Genomic DNA, 17,632 nt, shown 5'->3' with positions numbered 1-17,632 from the left:
ACAGACAGACACACAGACACAGACAGACAGACACAGACACAGACAGACAGACAGACACAGACAGACAGACACACAGACACAGACAGACAGACACAGACACAGACAGACAGACACAGACAGACACAGACAGACACAGACAGACACAGACAGACAGACAGACAGACAGACAGACAGACAGACAGACAGACACAGACAGACAAACAGACAGACAGACACAGACAGACACAGACAGACACAGACAGACAGACAGATAGACAGACAGACAGACAGACAGACAGACACAGACAGACAGACAGACAGACACAGACAGACAGACAGAAAGACAGACAGACAGACAGACAGACAGACAGACAGACAGACACAGACACACACACACACACACACACACACAGACACAGACACACACACAGACACAAACACACACACACACACACACACACACACACACACACACACACACACACACACATTGATATACACACATTGATATACACACAAACACAGACAGACAGACAGACAGACAGACAGACAGACAGACACACACACACACACACACACACACACACACACACACACACACACAGGCCTAGATACGTAATCTAAATAGACTACTAGGAAGTTTGCATGTTTACTTCCATGACAGCTAGGGTTCGTGTGCTTGGCTCGAGAGTAACGTTACAAATGATCAGTTCGTAGAGACAGCTGGTACAGTCAGACCTCGTGATTCCGACCACGTTAGTCTGGCTGAGGGTGTCAGATTATCGGATAATCCGACATCAAACCTCGTTATCTACGTTGTCGGACTAATCTGCTGATAAAACTCATAATGACTTGTGGTTACTTAATTATGATTGCTATCGCCGTTCAGTTCATGCAAATGTAAAGCTGGGTTTACAATATGACGCTGATGACGCCCGCGACGCTCGCGAGGACGCTCGCTCGAAGACGCTGAGTAGGTGTCAAAATGCTGACGCTGACGCTGAATACTATTTACAATAGCATGTCTTGAGCGTCAGCGACGAGCCACTACGTGCATGTTCATCATAATCCTATACAAGAGTCTGTGATTTGGTTTTCATTTCCTGAGTTTCTACCTCACCAAGTTGTCGCAGAGACGCTTCCACATTATTTGGCAGCCTGCTGCTGGGAGCCCGGTTTTGCGATACGTTTTTCCAAGCGTTTTTCTTGCGCCTCTCATCTCTAGGCTACCGTGACTTGATCTGCCGCAAGCAGTCGTACCTACACGTATACACTTTCGGTAGGCTTCTTTTCCATAGTTTACTTCCAGTTATTTCACTCCCGGATTTGATCTCTGATTTGTCAACAAAAGGCACGTGCTTCCGGTAGACGCTAGAGCACTTCCGGTTTGGACGCTAGAGTTGAACTTGTATCAACTCTAGCGTCGGCGACGCTGACGATGCTCGTGCCGCGACGTGCGAGTGTTTACAATATGACGCCTGCCTGAGCGTCGTCGCTAGCGTCCTCGCCAGCATCGTCGAGCGTCGCCAGCGTCATATTGTAAACCTAGCTTAAGCCGTAGACAGAGTACTACACAAGGCTCTAGAGACCAACGATTTGACGGAGCCGTCAATCATGATCAGGTTCCGCCCATGGGGTCTACGCAGTATACAATCGCGTTGATAGGCGTTGAGCTGTCATTATACGCTTTCTGCCAGGAATCAATGGATAGACCGCCTGAGCTGGTGAAAGGCACAAAAGACCGGTTAAGATACAGGGTAAGCAAGACTTTAAATATCTAATTAGGTATGTGCATGATTGACAAAGAATCGATGTACGTGGACTAATCAAATATCTGCATCGTTTCTCTAGGCAGAAATTACATTAGCTGCGGATAGCCTTGGCAAGACCTGCTTTAGGGAGACTTACAAACGGCTTCTAAGGAGGTAAGCTTCGATTCAAAAGATGTCGACGTCAGTATGATCTCTTCGCGTGATCACGATCGGTGATCTAGCTAATATGCATATGTATGTGGAAACAGGTTGTCAAAGTCTACTCTAGAGTAGGTCTTGCGCAGGTTATGCGAGACATGCGGCAGCGAATGAACGCCATGAGTATGACACATAGTAAGCGTACATTGTTTTGCACTGTTGTATGCATTATTTTTTTTGATAAATTTCGTCTCGTGCATCGATATCTAGACGAAGGCCTCGTCCTTCTAGATCTAGGAATTCCGGATTGGGATCCGCGTCACGAGCTCGAGATCGACGCAGGACTCATTAGATCCATCTCTTCACGAACAGCTGCAGCCAGTTGGTGACGACGATTTGGGGAAACCTGCAGCTGTCGCCAACTGCAAACTATGAAACTATGTATACAGGTTTCTTCGTGCACGTGACAAATGCAATTCATTAACACAATAATTTAAATTCAATTTGTGGCCATGGCAACAGGTGAAATAGATTATCAAGCTGCAGAGCTAGCGACAGCTGCAGGTAGAGTAGCAACTTCCAGACAAAAGGTGCTGTTGTTGAATCATCAGACGCGCTGCCCGGTGGCGCTGGGGTTTCAAGCTACAGACTTCCAAATGACAGGTATTCTAAAAATGGATACTCTAGTATAGGGTGACTTATAATTATTAGACATCTTTTTGATACAGATTCCTTTTTAATTGAAATAATTCAGATTATTGATGGGGAGATGATTCTACCGAGGAGCAGAGGAAGAAAACTATCATCAATGGAATTAAATGTATTGAGACATTAGCGTCTCACTCATGCTCATATTATCACTGATCTTTTCACTCATAGGAGAAAATTATACGGAAGAAAGAAGATTGCCAAATAATTTAACTTGTGCTTTTGTAATTTGTGTTGTATCATTTTACAATAAAATATGCCTTGAATTAGAATTATTTTGACAGACAATAAAATTTTGCATATCTGTTTAGCAATTTGTCGCGTTACCGCATGCATATATAACTGGGTCGTAAATGCTATACGTATATGGCAGTAATTGAAAAGTAATTAGGTCGTAATTAGACGTAAATGCCCAGTAAATGAACCGTTTATGCAACGTAAATAGACGTAAGTTAGAGTAAATTGAGTAATAAACCCTACGTAAAACAATTGTGAATGAGCCGTAATTGCTACGTAAATGACCGTAAATGAACGTAAAGTGGCCATTTACGAATAAATTCGTCTATTTACGAGTAGCATCGACGTAATTTACGGTTACAATACGATGATCGTAAATTCGATTTACGTGCTATTTACGTCGATTTACGTGCTATTTACGTCGATTTACGAGCGTGCGGGCCAGTAAGTGACGGCAAGATGATCTACGGTTCAGAAGCAGACCCGAAAACGTGGACTTTGTGTACAGCGAGATCGGTGAAAGGTGCGCGTTACCCTCGAGGTTGCGCATGTTCTAGAAGCTCCGCCCCCAAATACTGTTGATAATACTAATTACACACACGTAACATAATACTAGCTTAATCGATTTGGAAGACTCTGAACCTTCTAGTAAAAGTGGCCAGGTACGTCATACTTATTACAGCATCAGCATGGTGCATATCTTGGATCCAATTCTGACACTAATTGGCTTTTATGTTCAGACAAGAGAAAGATCAAAGGAGTTACTTGAATTTAGCAAAGATGGTTGCTTTGCCTTTCCTGATTACCTTGCAGTGATGATTATAGTGCTCGTCATTGATTCTGCTTAGTGCTTTATATGAATGCTAGTGTCTATGTTGAACGTGATGTAAGACTTTTTTGCTTTAATTTAAACATAAGATTTCTGACTGCTTCTTTTTCTAGTCATCTCCTGAGGAAACAGGCCAAGTTGCAATCATGGTTGCACTGCAGTTGTTGGAGAAGCATTTGAAGGAGGTCGTAGAGAGAGTATGCAATATCGAAAAATCCTAAAGGATGCCAAGTCAAAAGTGAGTTTCGTTGCTTTCTAATAGCCAGGCAATTTGTCTTATGTTGTGACTACCCGCACTGAGTTGTTATGGTTTGGCCTAGTAGTGGTGTATGACAATATGTGAGTCCCACAACACCCTTCTCCTCGTCTTGTCCAGTGACTGCTCTAAAGCAGTGTAAAGTTGATCAGATGCTTGTGAACAATGTAAAACTAGAAGTATCATTGCATCAATCATTCTTTCCTACTATGTAGTCAAAATGACCACAAATGACCACCTTTGTTGGCAGTAGTATTCACATTTGTTTTTTAGGTCAAGCGTACAGTGGAATGTATACTTTAGCCAATTTTCTAGGTGGTCTGGTCATCTGTGGTTGTCTTGATGACATAGAGTAAGACAACGCTTTACAGTAATGCTAGTAGGTTTGCCTCAAATATGTCTTTTTTAAACATTTACCTTACCCTATTCTCGAGCTGCTATGGTTAGAGAGGAGCTAGGTTGTATGTGAAGTTTCAATTTGCTTTGTCTAAAACCTCACATATTTGAAGACTGGGCAAACAACATGCAGCATCGATGTACATCTTACTGTTTTCCAAAGCAATTATACGTACTCATTTAGTACAATAACTTGTGCAAATTGCGTGTTTGCATGGAATTTGTGCTGTGTGAGTCAGCAAGACGTGTACTTACATGGCAAGTTTCAGGTGTATGGTAAATGCATGCAAGTATTTTACTGCCTACACTTTAGAATTCTTTAACTGTTTTGTTTGAAAACGTTTTTGGTGTGACCATGTATCTGAGCATCCAGAAACAACTCTTACCAACCTGTGTTTTCTCTTGGAGTAGGCTGATAGATATTGTGTATGTATCCTCTTCTTTCTTGAATATTGTAGAGACTATATGACTGCATGTTGGGTTCTATTACAGTACTTGAAATCTGTGACTTTTTACTAGTTGCATAAACTTGCCAATTTCTCTATTGTAGTCTCTTGCTACCTATACTCCAACTGCTGTTGAACAAGTAACACTTCAACAGTATGGCAGTCCGAAGAAGGCAGTGCTTTCTGATGAAACAGCTTGTACGTTACAGATGATATTTCAGTTTTCTTCCAAACAATAGTGTTGTTCCATATTTCTGTTTTTAGCAAGTACCATCCCAGTTGGTGATGTGTCCTTCAGTGTTTTTGTGGACAGTAGCACTGAGAAGGGTCGAGCTGAAGTCGAGGCGGAGGAACCAGCTGGCCCTAGGGCTTCTTGACATTGTATTTGAGCCTGTTGTCTTGGGAGCCTCTACTTGCAACTGTTCACGTGACGGATCAAAACAGCCACTAGATCCAAAGATACTAAAAGCAGAGCTGCCAACTCTCCCGCATTGAGCAGGAGACTCCCGCATTTGGGATCCTTCTCCCGCCTACCCGCATTTGGCATCAAATCTCCCGCATTCTGACCATTGGTGGGCGCGCCTGTTCTGTGTAACCATTCCCCTACTAGATTAGTACATACTTGATATCCGGATATATCAATGCCTATGTGCCAGCCACTCTCTCCATCCGGCTCTTTCATACTTGATTGGTCACAAATTATCAGAGTCTGTGGGTCACAATATTGACATAGAAGGAGGTAAAACTGTGTGTGTGTGTGTGTGTGTGTGTGTGTGTGCGCGCATGCGTGCGTGTGTGTGTGTGTGTGTGTGTGTGTGTGTGTGTACCTCGTTCATAGATTTTGTCTAGCCTTATATTTTAATAACAGGCAGTAGTACGTACAAGTTCTGTGTTTTACATTTGTTGCAGCTTGCTTATTTAAGTTAATTAAGTATACTGTAATTAATTAATTAATTAATTATTAATTAATTAATGGCTTCTACTCCAACTGAGCATGCAAATATTTAGATTTCGATAATTGTATAATATTTACATAATATTATTCATTTATTACAATATAAAATATTAATGCAATTGTCAGCGTGTCAACATTTTTTAAAACTCCCACATTTTCCATGCAAACTCACGCATTTTGATTCAGCTAGGTTGGCAGGTCTGTAGAAGCCATCCGAAGTATGACAACACGCAAACTGTAGAGTAAATTGTGTCAGTCAGCATGATTGTTGTTGCATTTGTTGTCCTATGTCACTGCTTCAAACTCTTCCCTCTGTCAAAGGAAGAGAATCTCAAAGATTCATGGCAAAAGATGGCTAAGGCCATCACTGACAAATGTCTTGCATGTGGAAAGAAGAACGTTCGATAGTCAGTTACTTTTTGTACAGTTGAGACTGTTCAGTTCAATAGTGAAGTATGGGTGAAAACCATTCAAACCTGTCGTCACAATACGCATGCGTGTATTTCCTTGACGTCAAGTCACAGCAAATTCACAGCGATCACATGGCAAGAGTTATAGAAAATTCGCTGTGACTCGAGAACGAAATCATTGCGACACAGCTGTAAGTTCTCCGTGAGTCCGCCACAAAAAGTTAATAAATTCGTGACAAGACTTCACAATGAATACGCTTCGACTCGCCATCAACAAGCAACAATCTCGCAGCGCTTTAGTTTCGATCTGTGACTAACACGAGAAACATAATAGATACGCAGCTGATTCACTCCGGCATTCTGTCATGGGTTACCACATGCCACACCTGGATTTGTGGCTAATGTCACCTTTACTAATGTAGAATTGTGTTTCAGTACTGTAGTATGGAATTCTCATACGTTCCTTAGCTGTCAAACTTTTAGTCTCCTATCTATCGTTTCTGAGCGTGACGCACTAGTACTAGTACTGGAGCGTGTGCAGCGCCATGCTGCAGTGAAAACCCTGTACATACCCAAAATTTAAATAAACCAATGTTGTATAGTGGACTTGGTCATGCCATAGTGGACTTGGTCATGCCGTAAAGCACGTATATACCTTATCAGCTTAAATGGTCAAATTGAGTCCCTGCAAGTTCTGGACCCTGCAGGTAACTTCAGCACCATGTTTCTTCCTAGCAAGTGGTTTGTACATGCACATCAACGATGTAGTGCGCTTTCATTAACTTAATTCTTAATTAATAATACTGAAACACATGTATTATGTTTTTGGTTTCTTTTTAAACGACAAAATTATGCAAATACAGTATGCTACACAACCATATGATTTAGTTACACTATTCATACTGCAGTACTAGTGTTAGTCTTCCACACTATCTGAATCTCTCAACGGCAGCTGTCAGTGCCAGAGACCCCAAGATTCATTACTGTAAAGTTAATTTGCCACTACTGCAGTTAGATCTATATTTAATCTGCACTTTCTCTTCAATGTCAACTGGTGGGAGTCTTTTTTGTAGTTTGTTTGCTGCCTATGCCTTTGTGATTTTCAGCAGAATCAGTATGCATGTCACATGACATCTGTCTTGATGGTCTATCTGATCTCTTCGGTAGCTTCTTGCTCTTGCTTGGAGAAAGAGGTGCCTGATATCTTGACAACAGTATAAACACTTGCATACCAAGTGACAAGTAAATGTTCTGTACTATAGTACATTTACCCATCAGCAGCAGCATCTAAGGCTTCAATAGATAGTGTAATGTCAGTGGCAGATACACGTCGAGTAACTTGTAGTCTAGCATACAAAATAGCAATAGAAAGCTTCAGCTACATACATGCCCATTTTGTGAGTGACTCACTTGTGCATTCGGTAACACCCTGAGGAAGGGAAAGTATAAGTTTAGCCCCTTCAAACTGCCTCAAAAGTATAGGTGTCATTATGCTACTTGTTTATGAAGTCCTGTCTACTACACAGAGGCAGCGGAGTGGGCCTGACAACTGTTGACCAAGTGTATAACTTCGCTAGTCGGCTATAGGCGCCTATTTCCTGTGTAGGGGTATAAACAATGAAATGAGTAATATATTTATCAAAGACAAAGAACATGACTGACCTCCTCGATCAATTTAGAATAAGTTGTTAATGACTTTGTAATATATTGTATAGTAATTGACACCTGCATGACTAGACCAGTAAATGTGACTACCCGGATGGTTCAGTCAATTGTTAGCTATTGATTGAGTCATTCTTGTGTCGTTATTCTTGTAATACACACATTTAGTTTACCAGCGGTGCCTATTACACTGGTAGCAGAGGGTGGTTGTGTCGATGGGTGTACCAAGGCAGAGCGTCACAGTAGTGTTCCTGTAATATTTTCTTCAGGAGATGTACGCGAATGGTTTCTAAGGTTCGAAATATGCAGTCAGGCCAACAAGTGGAGCAAGAAAACAATGTCACTAAAGTTGCCTATGTTATTGGAAGGTGAGGCTCTTGTGGCATGGGTGGAATTGTCAGAAGATGTTGAAGAAAATTATGATGCAACGAAACAGCACCTTCTTACTAGGCTAAAGCCTGTAGAGTTTGTGTCTTTGGACAGGTTTCACCGACGCTTGTTACAGCCAAAGGAATCGCCTACAATTTATCTATCAGTTACGGAAACTGTTGGATCAAGCTATGCCAAAACATGGATGATACGGTTAGAGAGACGTTGTATGTTTGTATAAGAAGCTATCTTAGACTGATTGCATTCTTGGCGTGTGTTGTCACAAGGACGCAAACCACTAGATATTATGGTGATTGAAGTAAACCCTAACGAAAAGTCAGATGTTGGTGAGTCTGATTCCACAGAGAGCTATGACAAAGATCAAATGCAAGCCACAGGAAATCAATAAATGCTTGCTTGTACTGTTGCATCAATTTGTTGCCGGATTGCCAATACCACTAGGCCGGGGAAACTCGAGAATTAGATTCCGTCGTGGATCAAGTATGACTACTGATGACAATCGAGGAGCAATGCTTAAAGACTGCGGCTGTCAGTGATAAGAAGGTTGGTACGAATGAATTGCAACAGCTACAAAAACAAGTTGAGACATTATCGGAACAGGTTGCACTCCTGAATGCAGTAGACAGTAAACAAGCTAAGACTTCGAGAGTTAGATGCTTTAACTGCAATAAAATTGGTCACACACAAAACAAATGTCCAGAACGGTGTCTGAGTAGGCAGAGTCAACAATGCTATTCTTGCGGTCAAATAGGTCATTGACCTAAGACTGTCCTCAGGGAAAAGATCGAGGAGCTTCTGCAAGGGCAATGGTAGGCCCTGAGTGCATTGTTGTGGCTGATGTAAAGTCTGAAGCAGCCACTATTACGGGATATGCAGGAAGTGTTACTACAACTATGATGTTAGATCGAGATCTTCTGTTTCTCTGTTCCAAAAAGATTAATTTGCTTTCAAAGGTATCAAAATTTGTGAAGATGTGGCCTATTTTAACGGAGACTTTTGACCGCTTCTGGAGATGAGATTCGTATTCGGGATTATATTTCTGTTGTGGTGCAGCTGGACAAAAAGAGAATAAGCCACGATTTTGTGGTTGTTGATAAGCTCGTTGTTCCGGTGATTCTTGGGGTTGACATTTCGCAGGGGAATGGTTTAACTCTTGACTTCTCATCAACACCTCTCAAGGTAGGAAGCCACAACTGTCAAGCAGCGCGGCCTGCATTTCCTTGGAGGCAAGGACGTCAGAGGTACCACTCTCGCTCCATCCTCAACAAAATAACAAAAATTGTGTGCCCGCATTAGTGAATGGTGATAATTGTGAATCAGATGTGGTTGATGAGTGATCAATGCCATCCTTTGTTGATAACTGTCGCTCTAAGCTACCAACATGTTCAAACAAAACATTATCTCTGATCATCCAAGACAACCAAGATCTTCTCAGAACAGCGCCTGGACTGACTTCTCTAGCATGTCACTATATTCCTACGTCTGGATCCTCAATACGAGTTCCACCTCGACAGATACCTGCTCATTATCGCAATGATGTTGAAATTCAAATCAAAGATATGTTAGTAGAAGGCATCATAGAAGATAGCACTAGGTCCAGGAGCATTTGTGAAAAAGAAATCAGATGAACTCAGATTGTGTGCTGATTATCGAGAACTTAACAAAAGAGCTTCTAAAAATGCCTATCCTCTGCCACTTGTAGATGAAGTACAATATCGTTTAATTGGCCAGATCCACAGTATTTACTAGTCTTGATATGCAAAATGGATATTGGCAAATACCAGTCCATGAGTCAGATCAACACGAAGCTGCATTTTACGCTGAACAAGGTTAGGCCTTTCAGCTCAAAAGTTTGCCGTTTGGACTGGTAGGTGCTAATAGCTCATTTCAGCGACTGATGGACAAACTGTTCCATGATCTTCCCTTTGTTACTGCTTATATGAATGACCTTCTCATTTATTTGGCAAACGTTGAGTTACACGAGAAGCATTTGCAAGAAGTTCTTTTGTCGTTTTCGAAAGGCTAGTCTTACATTACGAGGACACAAATGTTGCAATGGTAAACATGAAGTGAAATATCTTGGACATGTATTTCCGGCCTAGAGAACGCTTCCAAATGAGGATAAAATAGAGATTGTGAGAAATTGGGCCATTCCGAATAATGTAACAGAGCTACGTTGGTTTCTAGAAATTGCATCGTATTACCTGAGATACATTCATCAATTTTCTGACATTGCAGGACCACTACATCAGCTCACACACAAAGGAGTATCCTTCACATGGTCGGCAGAATGTCAGGAAGCATTAAAACAGCTAAAGGAAGCTCTGAGTAATGCCCCTGTCTTAGCGTATCCACAGTTTCACGCGAATGCTGGCCAACTTGTGTTGCACACAGATGCAAGTGAATCTGGATTAGGGCGCGTGCTAGAACAAGCTAATCGAGTGGTGGCTTACGCAAGTTGGAGTTTGACCAAAGTGTAGAAACGTTACAGTGTGATCCAAAAAGAGAACTATGATCATCAAGCAACAAAGCGCTCCTTTCATGCAGGTGACACCGTCTGGCTGTCAATACCAACTGCAGGGAAGTTAGATCCACGATGGGAAGGAGATTGGATTGTGCAGTCAGTTAGAAGTCCAGTTATGCTGGAAATTGTGAATGGTCGAAAGAGAAAAATTGTTCATGTAAATTGCATTCGTCGAAAAATTCAACTACAGCGACAGTCAATTACTAAGTCACCGGCATATCACCCCAGGAAGAGCTACCTGATCCGGTTGAATCAGATTCTAGCTCAAAATACTGCAGCTCCGGAAGTACTTAGAAGACCTCAACACCAAAGACGTCGCCCACAATATTTGAATGAATATATTGTAGACTCAGACTATAGCCCTTCGTCTGAGGGGAGTGATGTACTGTAGTAGTATAGTAATCGTAATTTTATTTAGCAAACGCAAGCATACCACTTACTATATAACACACTGCTTCAATCATTACAATACATCAGTCTTTTTACCTGCAATCACCATGTACATTTACTAACAACTAATAATTTATCTATGTGACACCATCTACCCCTACTTAGTAAGGTCATTGTTGTAACATATACGAGGTTTATAAAGTAGATCTGGGGAATGAATAGATCAGTTCCAATCGTCTTGACTACACATTTCGTGGTATACTACATGGTGTCAGGAGTATCCAATTCGAACCGACTCTGAAGACATGGCGGACGGACTTAGACCACCGTCATTATTTTCACTACAAGATGCAGCAAAGGAATGGCCACAGTGGTGAGACCACTTTCGATTTTACTCGAAAGCGACAAACAAGCACAAAGAGCCAGAAGCAATGCAAGTCGCAGTACTGCTCACAGAAATGGGCAGGGAGGCAATATCAATTTACAAGACACACGAACGATTTATTTTTCTTTAGAGGAAACAGAGGAGAGGTGAGACCTTCGATACGTTTTATACGGACTTATTGAGCATGGTAGACACGTGTGCCTACTACGAAGCAGAGAAGCCCAAAATAGTTCGCGATCAAATCGTCATGAATGTTGCATCGGACGCTGTTCGAGAAAAATTGCTTGGAGAATCAGGTCTCATGTTAGAAAAGGCTGTGGATATGTGCCGTTCTATGGAAGAGACAACACCATATCTCACCTGCATGGCGGCACCGAGTACCACAACAAAGGAATGCGATTCGGATGTTGCATCAGCGCACGCGATAAAAGAATCCAAAGCGCGCTGACAGCCATTATGCTATTATTGTGTGACAAGACACGAGCCACGGGCCTGTCCAGCATGGGGCAAAAGATGCAGTTACTGCAGCAAGCTGAATCATGCAGCAGAGGCTTGCTAGAAGGCTGCAAAAGAGAGACGTGGGATTTAAACGTGCAGCAAGAAGAAGACCGCTAACACAGTGATGCCTAGCGCAACCAGCACTAGTGAGGAGAAGGAAATAGCAAAAGACCACTTTGCCTACATGATCAGTAGATGTCCTCATACAGTAAACGACAGGGCGTGGCATATCATCTTGGACATACATGGTAGAAGACTAAAAGCCAAAGTTGACACAGGTGCCACATGCAACATCCTTCCTTTCCAGGCAAACAAGGTATTTTGTGAGAATCCCCCCGGGCAAACCGCTACTCGTTTAACAGCATATGGAGGGGCACAACTGACAGTTACAGGGAAAACAACCTTAGAAACAACATTCAAAGGTGTGACTAGAAAGATGGAGTTTATTGTAGTTGCTGAAAATTTGGAGGCCTTAATAGGACTACCCACATTAAGGAAAATGAGTATCGTTCAACAAGCACAGTCAGTGACCAAAACTCAAGAACTACCAGAAGCAATCAGTCAATTTATCGATGTATTCCAAGGACTTGGACAGCTTCCACATAAACATACCATTTAACTGCAGAAAAATGCTCAACCAACCATACAACCGGCTAGACGAGTCCCCTTCAGTACAGGCAACAACTGAAGACACAGCTGGAGGAAATGGTAGATGAAAAAATCCTTGCCAGGGTGACAGAAGCTACAGCATGGGCCAGCCCCATTGTACTAGTAAACAAGCCGGGAACAGACAAGCTACGCATCTGCATGGATCTGAGTGCTTTAAACAATGCAATTCAACGAGAACATTATCAAATCAAGACACCAGAAGAGATATTTGCAGATTTAGCAGGCTATGAGTACTTCAGTACACTAGATGCTACCTCGGTTTTTTTTACAAGTGGCATTGGAGGAAAAGAGCAGCTACCTGACAACCGTTGCAACACCATGTGGACGATACAGATACCTCAGGCTACCATTCGGAATTAGCTTTGCCCTGGAGGTTTTCCACCGGATCGTCACAGAAGCCTTCTCGGACATTCAAGGTGTCCACACGTATGTCGATGACATACTGGTGTCAGGCACTATCAGGGAGGAGCACGATAAGTGATTGCACGCAGTATTACAGAGGTGCCATGAGCTGAACTTAAAAATCAATCGAGACAAATGCATCTTTGGACAAAAGTCACTTCCATACCTGGGCCACATTTTGACCTCGGAAGGCATTCAGTCTGACCCTGGAAAGATTGAAGCAATACTACATCTCTCACAGCCTGAGTCAAAGGCAGATGTATCTCGACTACCTGGAATAATTACATAGTTAGCCAAATTCTGTCCTGACTTAGCAAAGGAGGCCCAGCCACTACGGCAACAGACACAAAAGAATGTGTCGTGGACATGGGATGCAATCCATGATGAGGCAGTAACCCGCTTGAAGAAAATAGTCTCTAATGCTCCAACTCTACGTCTCTTTGACCCTAGACTACCAATCACTATCACTGTCGATGCATCCTCATATGGATTGGGTGCAGCCTTAACTCAACAGGGCCAACCAGTCGAATATGCTTCAAGGACTTTGACCAGCACACAGCAAAGATACACTCAATCGGAAAAAGAAATGCTAGCAGTACAGTTTGGATTGGAGAGATTTCACCAATACGTACATGGTCAGACCATCACCGTAGAGACCAACCATAAGCATTTGCTAGGCATATCAAGAAAGCCTCTCAACGAAGTCTCCCCACGTATACAGAGAATGCGAAGTCTCCCCACGTATACAGAGAATGCGGCTACGCTGTCTCAGATACCATTACAACCGCGAGTATTGCCCGGGCAGAAACATGGTACTAGCAGATGCCCTAAGCAGGGCCCCCACAACAACGGTATACGAGGGACATGCGGCCCTCACAGAAGACCAAATTTTGACAGTCATGCAACAGGCAATTCCCACCCCAGTGGGACAGTCTCGGTGCAGAGAAGCAACACAACAAGATCCAACCTTACAAGCCATACGAACATACGTAACAGCAGGCTGGCCCTCGCACCATAAGGCGGTACCTGGCCCAGTATGGCCATTTTGGACATTCCGACATGACCTGACCGAGAAAGACGGAATACTATTCAAAGGCAGTCAAGCAGTGGTACCAACTGCCCTACATCGATCAGTACTGAAAAGCATACATGATGGTCATTTTGGGATAGTGAAATGCTTAGAATGAGCCAAGAACTCAGTCTATTGGCCAGGGTACGTGCACAACATACAGGACAAAGTAGCAAGCTGCAGTAGATGCCAGGAAAGTCGAAACGAGAATCCCAGGCTGCCTTATACACCTCACCCGATCCCACTTTATCCTTACCAGAAGGTTGGAAGGACATGTTTGAACTGGACGGAATACCGTATCTACTTTCAGTCGATTACTACAGTAAATGGATCACCGTTACCAAACTTGACTACACCAGATCTTGTGATATTATAAAGGCCGTGGACGAACAATTTGCCAACTTCGGGGTTCCGGAAGAAGTCATCTCCGACAATGGGCCATAGTTCGCATGCGCAGACTTCCTACGTCTGGCTGATACATTAGGTTTTAGGCATGTAACAGCAAGCCCAGTGTACCCATCAAGCAGTGATTTTCCTACAATACATTTGATGCGTCCTGGGACGCATTTGAGGAGGTTGGGACGCAGATTTCAGACAGGGGGATGCATCCTATTAAGTGCATTCTTGTCTCCTAAAACCCATTACACCAGCAAGTTTAGTCTATTCCCCATACGGTTGAACTTCGAAATCTGCAATATTTCTGCTGCCTTTGGACCTTCCCGATGATCTTGGTATAGCAGAGCCTGGCATTTTCGTTTATTAGGTTAACTAAGCTCTTCCTACAAAGGACAGAGGATTCAGATACAAAAGGTGGACCTATGATCATTATCCAATTATCTTGTAAGACGTACAGAAAGCAGCTGGAACTATTTAGGTTAAATGATGTAATATGTACAAGCTCTAATGAGCACACCTGATGTGACCTCTATCTCATAACTCATGATCACTTCCTTATGGGGTAGAGTGTAGGTTACTAAACTCTGACTTTGCGTCTAGTGCTTGCTCCAGTAACTGTTGACAGATGTACTTGTCATACCAGTAACAAATGCTGGCTGTGAAAGAGGATTCTCTTGTCAGCAATCCTATTATGACATAACTATGGAACCGTTTGTCTGAAGAGAAATTGACTGCTTGATGCGCATTTTACTAGAAGGACCACCTATGTATCAGTTTAATTTTGAGCGTGCATTTTGCAAGCGGAAAGAGCACAAAGCTAGAAGGTTACTTGGACAGCACCTTGGGCACAAAGTGTTATAGGCACTCACTGCCACATAACATGAAACATAATTACAGACTGTTACTAGAAGTTTGTTTGCACAAGTTTGGTTAATAATTATATTAAACTAGTAAAACATGCCCACATGTTTGTTTGATATAGACTAGTCTATAGTAGAAAGTATTTGCCTATAATACTTGGACAGCATCTAGGCGTAATTTGTATGACTATGTTATAACATTATGAGCATAGTCACAAAGTGTTATTATTAGTTTGAACTTTGGTTTAATAATGAAACCTGTCTACAAGTTTGGTTGATATACATACATTACAATTACATTCACCATTGAAAACATTTACTACTGTACCACATTACCAACTTAGGCTGCGCCTTTTTAGGGGCGGGGCCAAATATGTGCAAGATGAGAACGCATGTTTGAAGGGGGTTAGGAAAATCACTGATCAAGCAATGGTCAAGCTGAGCAAAGCATACAAATGGCAAACAAAACAATAAGAAAGATGTTTGCTGATGGCCGTTCTCTCCCTGACGTACTGAGAGCACTCAGAACCACCGCAATTGCAGACGGGCTCCCATCACCACCAGAGCTGCTGCAAAGCAGACAATTATGCACCCAACTTGCTGTCAACAGATAGACACTAGAGCCTTATGTATGACAACAGCAAGAAGTCAGAGACAAGCTGGCAAAGCAACAGGGGGACATGCTTTTCACGACAGATCCTGGGCAGCAGTACCCCACTGATTTCAGGAGAAAACGTCTGCATTCGAAAAGAGAGACGCATACTACACCGCAATCAGTCGAAATCAATAGGACAGCAGAAACGTGGAGAATATCAAAACCTGCAACCGCAAGCAAAACGGCTGAACGCAAAAGCACCAGAAATAGAAAAGAAAAGCAAGCAGACACTTGACCAGACAGCTAAGGATGCTCTAAACAATACAGAGTCAATAACACCACAGGAGACGCCTAAAGACTACCAACAAGAGGTCACCACCAAATCTGGAAGAGTCTCCAGGCAACCTGCTTATATAGCTGAAAACTATGTACCATGAAGAACTACATAGGAGGTTAATCACTCCTAGTGTAGTGGTTTGACTACTTCTAGTGTTGTGTTCTGTTGACTTCATTGTGGTGTGTCGTTGTTAGTTTTAGTAAGTAAACTTTGCTGGAGTGCGACAAATGGTTTACACACTCCAAAATGATACTGTTTAGACCTAGGGCGCGTTTCCACTAGTGCATAAACCAATTTAGGAAGTGGTTTAAGCTAAATTGGTTTAAGAATTGACCTGTTTCCACCTGCACTAAACCAGTTATATGATAAACCTAAACCTGTTTCTTAAACCTACTTTGAAGTAGGTTTAGCAAAGTAGTTTAGGTTTAACTGTCACGTGACAGTAGAGCGCTTATTTAGATGGCTTCTGACAATGTCGTTTTGATGATATTGACTATTTTGCTGGGATAGGATTGCCTTAAAAGATGTAAGGGTCGTTAACAAGGGGAGAGAAATCAGTAGCTACGGAGAGAGACAAGACAGTGTCTTTGGTCATCGTCATGCAAATTCCTACTAGCAGATGCTGAATCAGTGAAAACCAACAGATGCTCTGACTCGGCGACAAAGCAGCCCAATACTTCAAAATAAGGCGTTCCTAGACGGTTTGTTTTGCACATCCCGGATGTGCAAGTTCCTAGTGGAAACAGCGCTTTCTTGAACAGGTTTAGTTCTTAAACCCATTTACGCTAAACTAGTTTAAGGTGCAGCTAGTGGAAACACGGCCCTAGAGACAGATAGATGTAACATATATGGGGTTTGTACAGTAGATCCAGGGAATGAATAGATCAGTTCCAATCGTCTTGACTTGGTATACTACAATTGTGTCTAGTAGTTCTAATTTATCTATTTAGGCACTGCCAAAAATAATTATAGCTTCAAAAGGAGCCTCAATTAGAGCCCTTAAAAATAATTTGTCTCTTGGAGGCGCCTAAAGACTAGTTCACAATAGTGATGCCCACATCAACATCAACGCCAATGTCGTCATCAACTCAGCGCCGTGATGCCAACGTCAGCGTCGTCCTGTAAACAATATCTTGAGACGTCACTAAGTTCTGCGTCAAGGTTGGTCTGGAGTCTCGAGTCAAATCGTGCACGCGTGTCTAATCATACAACAATTATTCCAATGATGATCTTCCTCTTGCTGCTTCTCTTGTGGTGTCAATCACGTCTCTTCCATTTCTAGATCCGGGATGTTCACAGCTCTGCTGATTCGCTCAAAATGCCTACGTG

General features: G+C 42.5%; 1 protein-coding gene and 1 long non-coding RNA gene across 4 annotated transcripts; both read left to right on the top strand.

The window, feature by feature from the left end:
- Positions 1-1,056: 1,056 nt before the first annotated feature.
- Positions 1,057-2,912, top strand: LOC134196704 (uncharacterized). Of its 3 annotated transcripts, none has more exons than XR_009972557.1 (6): positions 1,057-1,736; positions 1,831-1,904; positions 2,000-2,084; positions 2,160-2,552; positions 2,618-2,709; positions 2,769-2,912. It is a non-coding gene; the product is annotated as an uncharacterized LOC134196704 (long non-coding RNA). The 3 variants fall into 3 exon arrangements; XR_009972556.1 differs by having other exon boundaries at positions 1,057-1,904; positions 2,160-2,338; positions 2,412-2,552; XR_009972555.1 differs by having other exon boundaries at positions 1,057-1,904.
- A 9,768-nt stretch (positions 2,913-12,680) lies between these two features.
- Positions 12,681-13,004, top strand: LOC134196216 (uncharacterized). Its single transcript, XM_062665292.1, has one exon. It carries the CDS (start codon positions 12,681-12,683, stop codon positions 13,002-13,004), a length of 324 nt encoding a protein of 107 aa, XP_062521276.1.
- The last annotated feature ends 4,628 nt before the right edge of the window (positions 13,005-17,632 follow it).

Source organism: Corticium candelabrum, chromosome 21 (assembly GCF_963422355.1).
Source record: "Corticium candelabrum chromosome 21, ooCorCand1.1, whole genome shotgun sequence".
Classification (NCBI taxonomy): domain Eukaryota; kingdom Metazoa; phylum Porifera; class Homoscleromorpha; order Homosclerophorida; family Plakinidae; genus Corticium; species Corticium candelabrum.
The sequence above is the reverse complement of the archived record's forward strand: the minus strand, read 5'-3'. Positions and strand labels throughout refer to the sequence as shown.